Source organism: Plecotus auritus (assembly GCF_963455305.1).
Source record: "Plecotus auritus genome assembly, chromosome: 8".
NCBI classification, from domain to species: domain Eukaryota; kingdom Metazoa; phylum Chordata; class Mammalia; order Chiroptera; family Vespertilionidae; genus Plecotus; species Plecotus auritus.
This window is the reverse complement of record NC_137782.1, coordinates 38,491,466-38,507,800: the sequence shown is the minus strand read 5'-3', so window position 1 is coordinate 38,507,800 and position 16,335 is coordinate 38,491,466. Positions and strand designations below refer to the sequence as shown.

The window sequence follows — 16,335 nt, the reverse complement described above, 5'->3', positions numbered from 1 at the left end:
CCATTCAAGAGACTCAAGATGTGCAGCCCAAGGAACTTGGTGAAGGTGAGCTTATCCACACAAAGAAGGAAAGTGGTTGTGATGAAGATGGTCCTAAGGAAAGTGACACAGGCAAAAAAATTTCAGGTTAAAGGAACTCGCAAAGATACTTCATGACATTGAAAGTTCAGAGGCTGAAAAGTTAGAAACTGATTTAAACTTACAAAGTATTAATTAGGAATGAACTTAACCAAGGAGATTAAAGATTTGTACTCAGCCAAAACCGGTTTGGCTCAGTGGATAGAGCGTCAGCCTGTGGACTTAAGGTCCCAGGTTCGATTCCGGTCAAGGGCATGTAACTTGGTTGCGGGCACATCCCCGGTAGGGGGTATGCAAGAGGCAGCTGATCGATGTTTCTCTCTCATCGATGTTTCTAACTCTCTATCCCTCTTCCTTCCTCTCTGTAAAAAAAATCAATAAAATATATAAAAAAAAAAAAGATTTGTACTCAGAAAACTACAGGATGTTAAAAAAAAAAAAAGAGATAGATGAGGATATAAACAAGTGGAAGAATATATGGTATTCACGGATTGGTAGAACAAACATTATTAAAATGTCCATACTGCCCAAAGCAAGTTATAGATTCAATGCAATCCCTATTAAAATACCAATGGCCCATTTCAAAGATAAAGAACAAATACTCCAAAAATTTATATGGAACCAAAAAGACCTTGAATAGCCGCAGCAATCTTGAGAAAGAACAACAAAGTTAGAGGGATCACAATACTAGATTATCAATTTATACTATGAAGCCACTGTAATCGAAACAGCCTGGTACTGGCACAAGAACAGGTATATAGATCAATGGAACAGATGAGAGAACCCAAAAATCAACCCAAACCATTATGCTCAATTAATATTTGACAAAGGAGGCAAGAGCATACAAGGAGTCAAGACAGTCTCTTGAATAAATGGTGTTGGGAAAATTGGACAGATAAATGCAAAAAAGGAAACTAGACCACCAAGTTACACCATACACAAAAATAAACTCAAAATGGATAAAAGACAAATGTAAGTCGTGCAACCATAAAAATCCTAGAAGAAACCATGGGCAGCAAAATCTCAGACGTCTCTCATAGCAATGTTTGTGGCTACATCTTCTAGGGCAGTGGTCGGCAAACTGCGGCTCGCGAGATTGCCGCTCTGTTGACTAATGAGTTTGCCGACCACTGTTCTAGGAGAAAATAAACAAATGGGACTACATCAAAATAAAAATCTTCTGCACAGTAAAAGACACTATCAACAAAATGAAAAGGGAACCCACTGTATGAGAAAACATTTGGCAATGATACATCTGATAAAGGGTTAATATCCAAAATATATAAGGAACACATACAACTTAATAAAAGACAAACAATCCAATTAAAAAATGGGCAAAGGACCTATATAGACACTTCTCCAAAGTGGACATACAGAAGGCCAAGAGACATATGAAAAAATGCTCAAAGTCACTGATCATCAGAGAGATGCAAATTAAAAGGACAATGAGGTATCGCCTCACACCTGTCAGAATGGCTACCATCAACAAATCAACATATGACAAGTGTTGGTGAAGATGTGGAGAAAAGGGAACCCTAGTACACTGCTGGTGGGAATGCAGACTGGTGTAGCCATTATGGAAAACAGTATGGAGTTTCCTCAAAAAATTTAAACATGGAACTGCCATTTAACCTAGTGATCCCACTTCTAAGAATATATCCTAAGAAATACCAATCAGACAGAATGTATGCACCTCTATGTTCATAGCAGCCCAATTTACAATAGCTAAGATCTGGAAATAGCTCAAGTGCCCATCAGTAGATGAATGGATAAAAAAACTGTGGTACATGTACACAATGGAATACTATGCAGCAGTTAAAAAGAAGGATCTCTGCCCTAACTGGTTTGGCTCAGTGGATAGAGCATCGGCCTGCAGACTGAAAGGTCCCAGGTTTGATTCCGGCCAAGGGCATGTACCTTGGTTGCGGGCACATCCCCAGTAGGAGGTGTGCAAGAGGCAGCTGATCGATGTTTCTCTCTCATCGATGTTTCTAACTCTTTCCCTCTCCCTTCCTCTCTGTAAAAAATCAATAAAATACATTTTAAAAAAAAGAAGGATCTCTTACCCTTTGAGACAGCATGAAGGGATCTGGAGAGTATTATGCTATGCTAAATAAGCCAGTCAGAGAAAGACAAATACCACATGATCTCACTCATATGTGGAATCTAATGAACAAAATACAACTGTTGAACAAAATAGATCCAGAGACCAAAGCATGGAAACAGACTGTCGAATCTCAGAGCGAAGTCAGGGGTGGATGTGTAGGAAGAGATCAATCAAAGAATTTGTATGCATATATGCATAACCCATGGACACAGACAATAGGGTGGTAAAGGCCTGGAGTGGGGGGCAGGGGCGGGCTGGGAGAGATCATGTAATACTTTCAGCAATAAAGATTTTTAGAAGATAAAAATTTTAAAAAAGAATTTTTAAAGTTATGACAAATATTTATAAAGGTTATGGAAGAATCCTAATTTTTCTCATTGATTATAAAAAATTTCTTTGCACAGTTTCAGCTTGTCCAGTCATTTTTATGGGCCTGTACAACCATGCAAAGTGAGGAGTGTTTATAAATAATATCAACTACTATTATATCACTTAAAAGTAATGTAGTTGTGTATCTCTAGGCTGTGAATCAATTCTTTTAATCTGATAACTGTACAATAATAAATGAATACCAACTTTTAAAACTTTTATGAATAACCATGTAAACTCTAGTTTTAGACTGTTAAAGGGATATAAAGGCAAACATATAGGCTGGGACAAAAGTATATTTACAGTTGTTCATATGAAAAATAACACAATCCTATATAATAAAGAGGTAATATGCAAATTGACCCTCACAAGATGGCTGCCTATAACCAGGCCGGCAGGGGGGTTAGTGAGGGACAACCAAATGACTGAACAAGCAGGCTGTGTGGAGCAACTAGGCCGGCAGGGGGGTTAGTGAGGGACAACCAAACGACTGAACAAGCAGGCTGCGTGGGGCGACCAGGCTGGCAGAGGAGTTTAGTGAGGGACAACCAAATGACTGCACAGTAGGCTGCATGGGGCAACCAGGCCGGCAGGGGGGTTAGTGAGGGATGACCAAATGACTAAACAGCAGGCTGTGTAGGGTGACCAGGCCGGCAGAAAGGGGGGGGGCAGTTGGGGGCGATCAGGCCAGCAGGGGGGGCAGTTGGGGGCAACCAGGCTGGCAGGGGGGCAGTTGGGGGCGACCAGGCTGGCAGGGGAGGCAGTAAGAGGCAACCAGGCCGGCGGCGGAGGGGGGGGGGGGGTAGTTAGGGATGATCAGGCCAGCACACAGAGGCAGTAAGGGGCAATCAGGCTGGTGGGGGAGAGGGGACAGTTAGGGGCAACCAGGCAGGCAGGCAGATGAGTGATTAGGAGCCAGAGGTCCAGGATTGTGAGAGGGATGTCCAACTGCCGGTTTAGGCCCGGATCGGGCCTAAACCGGCAGTCGGACATCCCCCAAAAGGTCCCAGATTGGAGAGGGTGCAAGCTGGGCTGAGGGAACCCCCGCCCCCATGCACGAATTTCGTGCACCAGGCCTCTAGTAACTAATAAATAATAATACACGAATAAACTGTTTTCTCCTACTCATAACTGCAAACCTACTTTTGCCCGACTCTGTAGATAAAGACATGATCTACACTAATAAACGAGAAACATGCAAATTAACCATCACTCCGCTACGTCAAGCCACGCCCACCAGCCAATCAGAGCATGCAAATTAACCCATCAAAGATGGCGAATAAATTTGCATATGCAGGCGAAGTGGGCATTGCCATGGCCCGCCCCTGGGGGTCCAGGTCCATCGGGGCCAGGGGAGGCCTGGAGGGCAGCCCCAGACACCGCTGGCAAGGTACCAGTCCATCAGGGCCCTGGGAGGCCGGGTGGGCAGTGCCAGACACCACCCATGGCGTCCGGGTCCATCGCAGGCCCCAGGAGGGGCAGCGGCCTGCCTAGCCACGCCTGCGGGGTCCTGGGAACATCGCTGCCTGGGGAGGAGCGGCTGGGCCTGCTTAGCCACTCACGTGGGGCCCCGGGAACATTGCAGCCCAGGGGAGATGCGGCTGTGCCTGCTTAGCCACTCCCGTGGGGCCCTGGAAACATTGCAGGCATGGGGTTGCTGAGACCCAGACAGGGCCTCTGGCCACAGATTCATAGCTTTGCAGAGACCGACTCTTAACAGGCTGCCCGGTGGCCATGTGGCTGGGCCACAGGGTGCCCATTCAAGATGTGACACAGAGAGGAGGTACGGGAGGAAATCCAGAGTATGGGATGTGGGGGTTCAAGACTCACTTCCTTTGGGCTTTGTCCTTCTTGGTCTTGGTTCTTTTTTTGGGCCTGGAGCCCAAGCACTGCAGGAGAGAGGGGTGGATGAAGGCCGAATGTGGAAGAAGAGGCACGAGGCCCGACTGCGGGGCTGCCTGAGGGGCGGCTCCAGGGTGAGTGCCACAGCTTTGGCAAAGCGGCTGGCCAGGAGGCGGGTGTTCCAAGGGGCGCCGAGCAGCGCCTCACCATCCCTCTATGAGGACACCCCACACAGGCACTGCCTTCGCCAGCAGGCTCTGGGCGACATCTGCAAATGCTACTGCAACCTCTAACATTCTGGGCAAAGAACTGACCCTGTGACCCTCGGGTACCAGGCTTGCTAGGAGTGTGCTGTCACCAATGCCATAGATCAAAGGCAAAAACCTGGCGAGGCAGGGTGCACCAGAGGGGTCTGGGGCAGGGGACCGGCGGGCAGAGATCTGCCTCGCCTGCCGAGAGAGATGTTCTGCAGTGGCCCCAAAATGCGGGTGGGCCCGGTCAGGGATCAAGGGGCATGGAAGGACACCGGGGGCAGAGGGGCAAGGACCCACAGCCCTGAGGCAGGGGTTGAGGGGCGGTGCCACCTCAGTGGAGGGGTGCCGCACTGCAGGGTACCCGAATGACTGACGTGATTCAGAGAAGCTCCCAGTGCAAACTGGCGTGTCCCAGTGCCTTCACTGAGCTTCGATGGCCAATTGAGATACTATATAAGGAAAATGAGGGAAGAAGTGAGAAAGAAAAGGAAAGGAGAACAACACAAAAGAAAGACTGGAAGGAACCTTTTAAACCCTTGTCACTTAAATAGGGAATATAGTCAATAGTGTTGTAATGATGGTATGATGACAGGGGGTACTGAAAATATCGGGGAACACTTTGTAAAGTATATGATTGTCTAACCACTATTCTGTAACTAGTATAAAACCTGAAACCAATACAAAAGAATATTGAATGTAAAGAAGTGAAAATTGGAGTGAAATTTTTATAAATTTCAAAGTTTAAATAAAGGCTGTAAAGGAAGGAAGGGGGAGAATAAAAATAGTGTTTTTCATTTTACCACTTTATTGTCTTTTCAGTACATGAAAAAAAACAGTTGTCTTGTCATTATCTCATTTTAATTTCAGGGCAACTTAAAGACAAGATAATTATTCCCTCCACTATTCAAAGAAAGGAAATCTTGGTGTCTGATCCCAATGATTCAATCATCAAGCCCTTATTGTAAAGCAGGGTTAGTAAAATTTTCTGTGAAGGGTCATATCTATACTAATAAAAGCCTTGGGGGTGATCAGGCCATTAGGGGAGGGTAGTTGGAGGCAATCAGGCCGGCAGAGGAGCAGTTAGGTGTCAATCAAGCTGGCAAGGGAGCAGTTAGGGGGCAATCAGGCAGGCAGACAAGCGGTTAGGAGCCAGCGGTCCCAGATTGTGAGAAGGATGTCCGACTGCAGGTTTAGGCCCTTATCCCACAGGGTCCCAGATTGGAGAGGGTGCAGGCTGGGCTGAGGGACACCCTCCCCAGTGCACAAATTTCGTGCACCTGGCCTCTAGTATAAATATAAATAGAATAGTCCTTAATCTAAGTGTACTTAACTCTGCATGGTCCTCACTGGGAAAAATCATCGTCAATAAACATCTGAGCACTTTCAAGTATAGGAAGGGAAACCTCTCTTTCCACTGGGGTTGCTGAGTTAATGGGAAGTAAGCCTAGAGGTACTGGTGGCCATCTTGTATTAGAATACACGCAAAGGCAAGTATAGCTGAAAGGTGGAGGGAAAGAGAGTTCTGGTAATACCTTCAGAGACTCTAAATAAAGCCTGATTAATTCAAATGCCCCTGGACTTTAGTCACGCAAACCAGTAAATTCTCCCTTTGCTTAAGCTAGTGTGAGGTGGATTTTTGTCATCCACAATGAAAACTGTCTTTTCTAATACACTGGGTTATTTAACTTTGATAAGTAATCAAATAATGTTTCGTGTTACATCAACAAAAATACATTTTAAAATATCAAGTGCAGTTTTACCTTCTGAAATTAAACTCCTGAGTTATGAAAAATACTGGGAGTATTGGTATTCTATCGAACAAGAACATACCAATGGCAGTGGGAAAATTATTATTTTCTCTAACCAGAGGTTTTTAAGGTGATTATGATTTCACCTTAAAGTTCAGTTCATAACCCTAGACAGTTTGGCTCAGTGGATAGAACATCAGCCTAAGGACTGAAGGGGTCCCAGGTTCGATTCCAGCCATGGACACATGCTGGGGTTGTGGCTGGATCCCCAGTAGGAGGTGTGCAGGAGGCAGCCGATCAATGATTCTCTCTCATCTTTAATGTTTCAATCTTTCTCCCTCTCCCTTCCTCTCTCTGAAATCAATAATATATATATTTTTTTCTAAAGTTCAGTTCATAGGTGGTACCATATTTGAAAATTGAGTCTTAGTTTAAAATCAATAAATTGCTTTCCCTAATCCAAACTAACTTAAAATAAGACTAATAGTTAATCTAAATTGCCAGGTAATTGCAAGGCGGACATGGTTTTATTGTTACAGGAAAGCTGTGTTTTGGTCAAATAGCCAAATTTCCTCCCCAAATATCTTTTGAGTTTCTGGGATATCAAGCCAGGAGTGGAAAAGAAGAAATTAACATATTGAACACAATGATTTGTGTAACCTTGTACAAAAACTGTATTACTTTCTTAGAGGCATACAGCATGCAGAAAAAAGTATCATTTGAGATGCACAAATGCTTATATATACATAAGTTCCATTTTGAAAGACCAGAGACTTATTCAATCTGATAAAACAAAAACCAAACCACAGCAAAAATAAACAATGCCTTTGAAGCCGTTTTACAAATAGATCCTTGAGCAACTAATGGCAAGTTTCAGTGCATAAACAGCTTACTACTGATTCTACCAAAGCAGATGCAATGGGAAAGTACTGCAGCTTAGTGGTACCAGAAAGAAAGAAAAATTCCAGAGAGGTTAATTGTGGCTAAACAGTTTTGCAATGGAAAGTTTCAATGTCACTAAGCAAGTTGCAACTACTTTTGGTTTCCAAAGGGTGATTTTAAACAGAGGCCAGACCATACAAACCCTGACTCCTGAAATGCGGCTCTCTAGTGGAATACTGATTTTGTTAATACCTAGAAAAATGAGATTTTTTTTTTCAATCTACTTTGTGAAATCAATAAACCTTATCTTTCACTTTCAAAATAATCTAAATTTAATTAACATAAAGGGAAATTTCTATTTTAAAGAGTAAGATCTGCTATGTGAAATAGTCCAAATCTGAAAATAGATGTTTTCAACTTATGCCAGTGGTCCTCTAATACATACACTATAGTTCTATTTCAGAAAATGGTGTGGATCTTTTATTGTGCTTTAAAATCTTGACAAAATCTCCCCACACTGTTTAGGTAGATATTGTGGGCCAAGAGTAGTATGTACCTGCAAAGTTTTATTATTAGCTCAATTTTCTGACTAGATTGACATCAGATGTATTAATAAACCTTACCTTCCAGTTGCTCCATTACCTGAAGGCAAGAGAATGTAAGAGAAAGAAAAGCCAACACAAATGTCTTTTTAAATGAATCTTCCCTAAAATAAATAGAAGTTAACCAGCCTATGGCCTGTGTGTTTGCATTTCAGTTGGATTTGGAGACAAGTCCTGATTATCAACAAAATTTAGATGACAAATAAGATTTTACAGCTTTGTCAAAACAAACAAAAAAATTTAGCATTAACTATTTAAACAAATGTAACATATAAGAAAATGTAACATATAAGATTATGTCAGTCTATTCCACTCAGAATTGTTATGAAGGCATTACTAAGGTAATGGAACTTCTTCTAAATACACCCAACACCCCCAGTTATAACTCCAGTTTCTGTTTTGCTCTTCTGAGCTGCAGCACATAGGATTATCAAAATAATTTTGTCTAAATAATACAGGGAGATTTCCTTTGGAGAGACTTCCTACAGTAGGGCTTTTTGAATTTAGAAGCAACTTCAAAATGCAATTAAGGTTGACTTCTCATACCACTGCCTTTAACATCATACAAATTTAAAACAAAAGACCCAGAGAGCTCATAGTAATGATTTACTCATTGCTGTCACCTAACTTTTCACCCTCCTGGAGAACAGACTGTGCCCTGCACTCACCACTTTCTCTTTGGACCTCAGGACTCCCAGCTTCCCAAACCGAACATGAAAAGGTGAACACTGATAGGTGCCATCCTGCTGCCGCACCACAATGACATCGATGCACCCAGACAAGGTGGCTTGGTTAATACCCTTGTAGAGCTCCTTCACAGTGACAATCACCTGCCCGGCCAGCTGTCCCACATAATTCATGGTTTGAGACTACAAAAGACAAGAAAAAAAAAAAATTAGATGCAATGTTAACACTAAATTTGTGGATTTAATGACAGTGACAAAGAAAAAAACTAAAGTGACTAAAATGACATTGCTCATTTGTACACCAGACTATGTACCATTAGTAACCTTTTTTTAAAAAATATATATTTCTTTATTGATTTCAGAGAGGAAGGGAAAGGGAGAGAGAGATAGAAATATCAATGATGAGAGAGAATCACTGATCAGCTGCTTCCTGTAGGCCCCCTACTGGGGATGGAGCCCGCAACCCAGGCATGTGCCCTTGGCCGGAATCGAACCTGGGATCCTTCAGTCCATAGCCGATGCTCTATCCACTGAGCCAAACCAGCGAGGGCCCATTAGTAACCTAGATTTTCAATCCATTAGTCTCATGCTACCACTGTTTCTATACATTTCCACACTTGGACAATTCTACACTGTCCTCCTTTGTATCTGAGGTATGCACAAGTTCCTTTTCCTTTCCATCATCAAAGATGGTGCTAGATGACATTAGATATTTTTCTGCCAAGTAAAGAACCGCACAGAGCCACCAAAGAACCCAGACCACCATCACTGCCCATCTGCCCAAGACTCTTGGGTACTTCTGGCTATTGCATCCTCTCTTGCCATAGCAGACAAACAGGAAAAAAATGACCAAAGATCATCCCCAGGAGAAACCTGATGAAAGATAAATGAGAGCTGCGTTTTCTATGGGATATTACTAATGGAATATTAAGGTTCAGACAGATGCTAGATTAAATAAACTCTAGTGAGCTAGACTGGGTCTAATCTAATTTACAACATTACTTCTAGGGAAAATCCGTTCATGCTACAGCACAACTCACTGGAACATACATTCATGTTCCACAAAGTTCAAAGCCAAAAATTGGGTTTAATCTTGTTCTTTGGCCGAAATTCACTGTTCAAATCAGGATCACAAGGCTGTAGGAATCCTCTAGAAAGGGTCAAAAAAGGAGGTGAGGGCACCTGACAAGTCTACAAGGCCGACAGGAAATGCTTTCTGTCTCTGTGACCCACACCTGCTATGGCTGCGGTTAGGGCTGGCTTTATCTGACCACAAAATGGGCACCCACGATATGATATGCTGTGAGGGCAAGTGAGGAAGTCTCCTGGCACCCCCCTCAACTCTTCCACTAATTAGGAAAAAATCGTCCTTTCTAGTCTTAAGATTATCAAATTTCATTTCCAGTCACCAAATATCCCATTTCATTCATTAGACACTGGCACCCCTGGTACTACGTCAAAGCACAATTCACAGCAAAAAAGCATTCTCTTGGGGATAGGAGGGCTGCAGACCAACAAGAGAGCCTTCCATAGCTCTGGCTAATCCAGAGGCTGACTTACACCAAATCAGAAAACTAAGAAATGATTCTCCAGGTGATCCATTGAAAGGGCGGGGAGAGACCGACTCCATGTTCCCTTTGTTCCATGTCCTCCACCTCGTGGAGTCAGGTTCCCGCCCTAGAACCTCTCCGAGAGCCCAACCCCCACTTTTGAATTAGCCAATAGAAATGCAAGAGGAGAAGAAACCAAGATGGCGGCATAGGTAAACACCTAAACTGCTGCCTTGCACAACAATTTCAAAACTACAACTAAAAGACAGAACGGACACCATCCAGAACCACAGGAAAGCTGGCTGAGTGAAAATTCTACAACTAGAAGGAAAGACAAAAGCTCACAGAGAATTGGAGGTACAGCAAAGGGTCTTTGTGCGCGGAGAGGAAGGGCAGCTGAGAGCCTGGCTGACTTTCTCTGGCGGAAGGGGGAAGGAAGCCCCCGACCGCACTGAACCCCAGTTCTGACTGCACTGAACCCCAGTTCCGGGCGAGCCCCTGGGGACCCATGTTCTTACGGGGGGAGTCTGGACTCTCGGGCGGAGACTCGGGAGCCGGGAAGGCAGAAGTCTGAAGGCGCGGCATGCCAGTGCGCACAAAGGCTGCGGAGGTTGCCATAGGCTTTCCCTAGTGGAAGGGAGTCGGAGGCTCCTGACCGCACTGAGCCCCAGTTCTGACTGCACTGGACCTCAGTTCCAGGCGAGCCCCTGGGGACCCACGCTCTTGTGGGGGGAGTCTGGACTCTCGGGCGGAGACTCGGGAGCCGGGGAAGGCAGAGGTCTGCACGTGCGCGCAAGGGCAAGGCTGACTGGAAGCCAAGACTGTCTGCTCCGCCCTGAGACTCCACCCCATCCAAGCCAAGCACAGAGGCTATTGCAATTTGGCAAGTCTAATCCTATAAGGCTGTCTCCAGCACTGAACTTCTCCCAGCATAGATGCAGCTGATCCTTACAGCCAACTGGCCTGGAGGTCAATTCCTCCCAGTGATACCAACAACAATCAAGACTTAACTACAACAAGGCTGTACACACAGTCCACAAAGGGGTGCACCAAGAGTGCCCACCTCAGGTTAACTGGGGAGGCCGACCCACTGGGCCATATAGGAAACCTAGCACAAAAATTTACCCTACCAACTCAGGGAAGCAGTGAAAATGCGGCGTCAAAGAAACAGATCACAAATGAAAGAAATGGAGGAAAACAAACGACTGGATATAGAATTCAAAACCACGGTTATAAGGCTTTTCAAGAATATCCTAGAAAAGGCCAATAAATATAACGAGACCCTCGAAGATATGAAAAAGGACCAACTAGAAATTAAACATACACTGACTGAAATAAGAAATATTATACAGAGACCCAACAACAGACTAGAGGAACACAAGAATCAAGTCAAAGAATTGAAATACAAAGAAGCAAAAAACACTCAACCAAAAAAGCAAAAAGCAAAAAAAAAAAAAAATCCAAAAAGTTGAAGATAGTGTAAGAAGACTCTGGGACAACTTTAAGCGTACCAACATCAGAATTATGGGGGTGCCAGAAGAAGAGAGAAAGATACTGAAAACCTATTTGAAGAAATAATGACCGAAAACTTCCCCCACCTGGTGAAAGAAATAGACTTACAAGTCCAGGAAGCACACAGAACCCCAAACAAAAGGAATCCAAAGAGGACCACACCAAGACACATCATAATTAAAATGCCAAGAGCAAAAGACAAACAGAGAATATTAAAAGCAGCAAGAGAAAAACAGTTAGTTACCTACAAGGGAGCACCCATACGACTGTCAGCTGATTTCTCAACAGAAACTATGCAGGCCAGACGGGAGTGGCAAGAAATTTTCAATGTGATGAATAGCAAGAACCTACAACCAAGATTACTCTACCCAGCAAAGCCATCATTCAGAATTGAAGGGCAGATAAAGAGCTTCACAGATAAGAAAAGCTAAAGGAGTTCATCACCACCAAACCAGTATTATATGAAATGCTGAAAGGTATTCTTAAAGAAGAGGAAGAAGAAAAAAGTAAAGAGAAAAATTATGAACAACAAATACATATCTATCAACAAGTGAACCTAAAAATCAAGTGAATTAAAAACCTGAGGAACAGAATAATCTGGTGAATATAATAGAATCAGGGGCATAGAAAGGGAGTGGACTGATAATTCTCAGGGGGAAAGGGGTATGGGGGGTTCATGAAGAGACTGGACAAAAATCATACACCTATGGATGAGGACAGTGTGGGGGAGGTAAGGGCAGAAGGTGGGGTGGGAACTGGGTGGAGGGGAGCTATGGGGGGAAAAAGGAGAAACAATTGTAATAATCTGAATAAAGATTAAAAAAAAAAAAAGAAATGCAAGAGGAAAGTAAGCCGCTCCCTGCCCCCATGTGCAACCTGACCTCGACCAATCAGCGGAGGCCACACTACCTCACCCCTCCTACCTCTCCCAGGCCCCCTATAAATCAGCATGTTTGGGGCCTGGGGATTTCTCTCTGCCTCCTGCCGCTGTGTCGGTGAGTGTGGTGGACAGGGAGCTCGAGCTAGCTCGAATAAAGGCTCTTTGCTTTTGCATCAGACTTGGCTCCCTGGTGGTCTTTGGAGATCACGAAATCTGGGCATAACATTTGGGGGCTCGTCCAGGATCCCCAAGACCCTCAAGGGACCCCCGATCCGGAGAGTCTGACTGGCCACGGTAGGTGTCTGTCTGTTCCTTGTCTCTTTTGTGTGAGCTCATTTCTGGTTCTCTGGAAGTGCCCAAAGCGGTCTAGGTGGACGCACTGGAGGACCACAGGCAGGAGGAATCCGGAGACATCCCGATCCTCCTTCATGAGGGACGCGTATTCCCCTCACGAGGGATGTGTATTCCCCTCGAACTTCTGGGACGAGGTGGGTCGCTCCCACCGATCAGTGTGAGGCCGTCGTCCGCACTTTCGGTTTTGTCAGTTTTGTTCCAACGGACTCGCGTTGGAAAGCTTGTCTCAAGGGCCCTTTGTTTGTCTGTGTCTGTGTTTTTCTGTTTTTGTGGACTCTCTTGACAGACATCATGGGACAGACTCAAACCACTCCTTTAAGCATTATGGTTGATCATTTCAAAGAGGTTAAGGGAAGAGCTAGCAACCTCAGTGTAGAGGTCCAGAAGGGCCGGTGGCAAACTTTTTGTTCTAGGGGGTGGCCGACTTTTAGTGTCGGGTGGCTGCCGGGGGGGACCTTCGACCTCCCCACCATCCACCGGGTGAGGGATATCGTCTCTCAGCCCAAGAAGGGACATCCTGATCAACTCCCTTACATTATTACTTGGCAGGACCTCGTGGAAGATCCACCCTCCTGGCTTAAGCCCTTTCTGTCCCCGCGCCCCCCGGAGCCAAAACCCATACTTGCTTTGCAGGAAACGGAGAAGGTGAAGGAGAAGAAGGACCTCACCCCGCCATCAGCTCCCCTCTACCCTGTCTTTCAGGGGGGAACTGAAGAGGAACTAATCTTTCCTCCCTCATATCAGCCCCCTAGGAGTCCACAGGGGGGCGATCCTCCCACACAAGGGGAAGCGGAGGCCACGGAAGGCAGAGTTCCGGGAGCAGCTGGGGGCGGAGTTCCGGGAGTGGCTGCGGTTCCGGTGGGAAGCCCACCTCTTACTAGACAAAGAGCTCAGAGGGAACTGTCTGTCACAGCCCCCGACTCCACTATTAAAACCCTACCTTTACGAGCTGTGGGGCCCCCAGATGCGGATGGCGATCAACCCCATCACTATTGGCCTTTCGCCACTAGTGACCTTTACAACTGGAAGGCTCAGAATCCTAAGTTCTCTGAGAAGCCAGCAGGGCTTATTGATCTGTTAGATTCTGTCCTTTTCACCCACCAGCCCACGTGGGACGACTGCCAACAGCTTTTACAGGTCCTGTTCACAACTGAGGAGAGGGAAAGAATCCTCAATGAGGCCCGGAAAGTGGTTCCAGGCGTGGACGGGAACCCAACCACCAACCCGGTCCAGATAGATGTCTCTTTTCCCTTAACTAGGCCTGAATGGGATTTCAACAAGGCAGAAGGTAAGGAGAGGCTCCGGGTCTACCACCAGACTCTAATGGGGGGTCTCCGAATGGCTGCTAGAAAGCCAACTCATTTGGCCAAGGTAGGGAATGTTCAGCAGGAAAGGGATGAGTCTCCAGCTGTCTTTTTAGAATGGATCATGGAGGCATACCGCACCTACACCCCCATGAATCCAGAAGCTCCTGAAAACAAGGCAGCTGTGATCATAAGCTTTGTAAACCAATCGGCTGGGGATATTAAAAAGAAACTGCAAAAAGTAGATAGGTTGGGGGAGAAGAGTTTAAAGGACCTACTGGAGGTAGCCAAGAAGGTGTATAATAACAGAGAGCCCCCGGAAGAAAGGCAGGCTCATGCTGCGGCAGCTGCTAGCAGCAAACAAACCCGAGACCTAGCTAAGATTCTGCTCGCCACCACCGCGGACTCTTCCGAGGAACGGAACTGCCGTCTCCGCCGACTCGCCGGCAACCAGGAGGACGGTAAGGGGACCGCCCGGGGCGGGAGGCAGAAGCTGCAGAAATATCAGTGTGCTTACTGTAGGGAGAAAGGGCACTGGAAACAAGAGTGTCCAAAAAGGGCCAGCAAAAAGGGAGGCGAAACGGATCGAGTGAAGGTCCTGGAGCTAGATGAACTGAGTGATTAGGGGAGTCGGGTTCGGACCCCCTCCCCGAGCCCAGGGTAACTCTTAGAGTGGAGGGGACCCCCATTGACTTCCTTGTCGACACGGGAGCGCAACACTCGGTCCTCCGTACGCCTCAAGAAAAATTAACAAATAAGAAGTCTTGGGTACAAGGGGCAACTGGTATGAGCCAGTATTCATGGACTACGCGAAGAACGGTGGATTTAGGGCCGGGCCGGGTATCCCACTCTTTTATGGTAATTCTGGAATGCCCCTACCCACTGTTAGGATGAGACTTGCTCACTAAGATCGGAGCTCAGATAACTTTCAGACAAGGGGGGCCTCAGGTTACTGATGGCAAGGGCCACCCCATTCAGGTCCTGACCATAAGGCTGGAGGATGAGTACCGGCTTCACCAAAAAGCGTCTCCAATAGAGGGAAGCACGGACAAATGGCTGCAGGAGTTCCCCACGGCTTGGGCAGAGACAGGGGGAGTGGGGCTCGCCGCCCACAGGGCCCCAGTCCTGGTAGAGTTAAAACCAGGGGAAGGCCCGGTGAGAATCAAACAGTACCCCATGCCTCAGGAAGCCCAGAAGGGAATTCAGCCACACATTCGGAGACTGAGGGGCCTAGGGGTGCTGGTCCCCTGCCAGTCTGCCTGGAACACCCTCCTCCTGCCAGTCAAGAAGCCCCACACGAATGACTACCGGCTGGTACAGGACCTCCGGGAAGTAAATGAAAGAGTTATGGACATACATCCAACGGTCCCCAACCCATACACTCTCTTAAGCTCTCTGGCACCCTCCCGTGTCTGGTATACTGTGTTAGATTTGAAGGATGCCTTTTTCAGTTTCCCGCTGGCACCCGGCAGTCAACCCCTGTTGGCCTTCGAGTGGCATGACCCGGAAGAGGGCTACAGCGGACAACTGACATGGACTTGGTTGCCTCAGGGGTTCAAAGAACTCGCCCACCATTTTCGACGAGGCCCTGCACGAGGACCTGGGTGAGTACCGGAGAACACACCCCAACCTCACTCTCCTTCAGTATGTGGACGATATCCTGATTGCAGCAGACATGGCTGAGGACTGCAAGGAGGGGACAAGGGACCTGCTGGCCTCCTTGGGGGCCCTTGGGTACCGGGCTTCTGCGGAGAAGGCCCAGATATGCAAAGAAAGGGTGAGTTACCTGGGATACATCCTGGAGGGTGGACAGCAGCAGCTGTCAGATGCCAAAAAAGAGACTGTTTTGAAAATCCCATCCCCCACCTCCCAAAGGGAAGTAAGGGAATTCCTAGGATCGGCTGGCTACTGCCGCCTCTGGATACTGGGTTTCGCAGAGATTGCCAGGCCCCTATACGAGGCAACCAAGGAGGGAAAGGCCTTTGAATGGACTGAGAGAGAGAAGGCAGCCTTTAAGCAGTTAAAGAAAGCCCTCCTAAGTGCTCTGGCCCTGGGCCTGCCAGACATCACGAAGCCCTTCCATCTCTTTGTAGATGAACACAAAGGAATAGCGAAAGGGGTCCTAACTCAGACCCTAGGCCCCTGGAGCCGCCCGGTGGCTTATTTG

General features: G+C 46.4%; 1 protein-coding gene across 4 annotated transcripts in view; it reads right to left on the bottom strand.

Moving 5' to 3' along the window:
* The window catches only part of LPIN2 (lipin 2), a 110,520-nt gene that overhangs the window by 39,197 nt on the left and 54,988 nt on the right, over positions 1-16,335 (bottom strand). For all 4 annotated transcript variants that reach the window (XM_080685531.1, XM_080685532.1, XM_080685530.1 and 1 more), the window contains exon 2: positions 8,551-8,751. In XM_080685531.1, coding sequence (XP_080541657.1) covers positions 8,551-8,742 — 192 coding nt within the window. In that variant the 5' untranslated portion in view covers positions 8,743-8,751. The remainder of the gene's footprint in view (positions 1-8,550; positions 8,752-16,335) is intronic.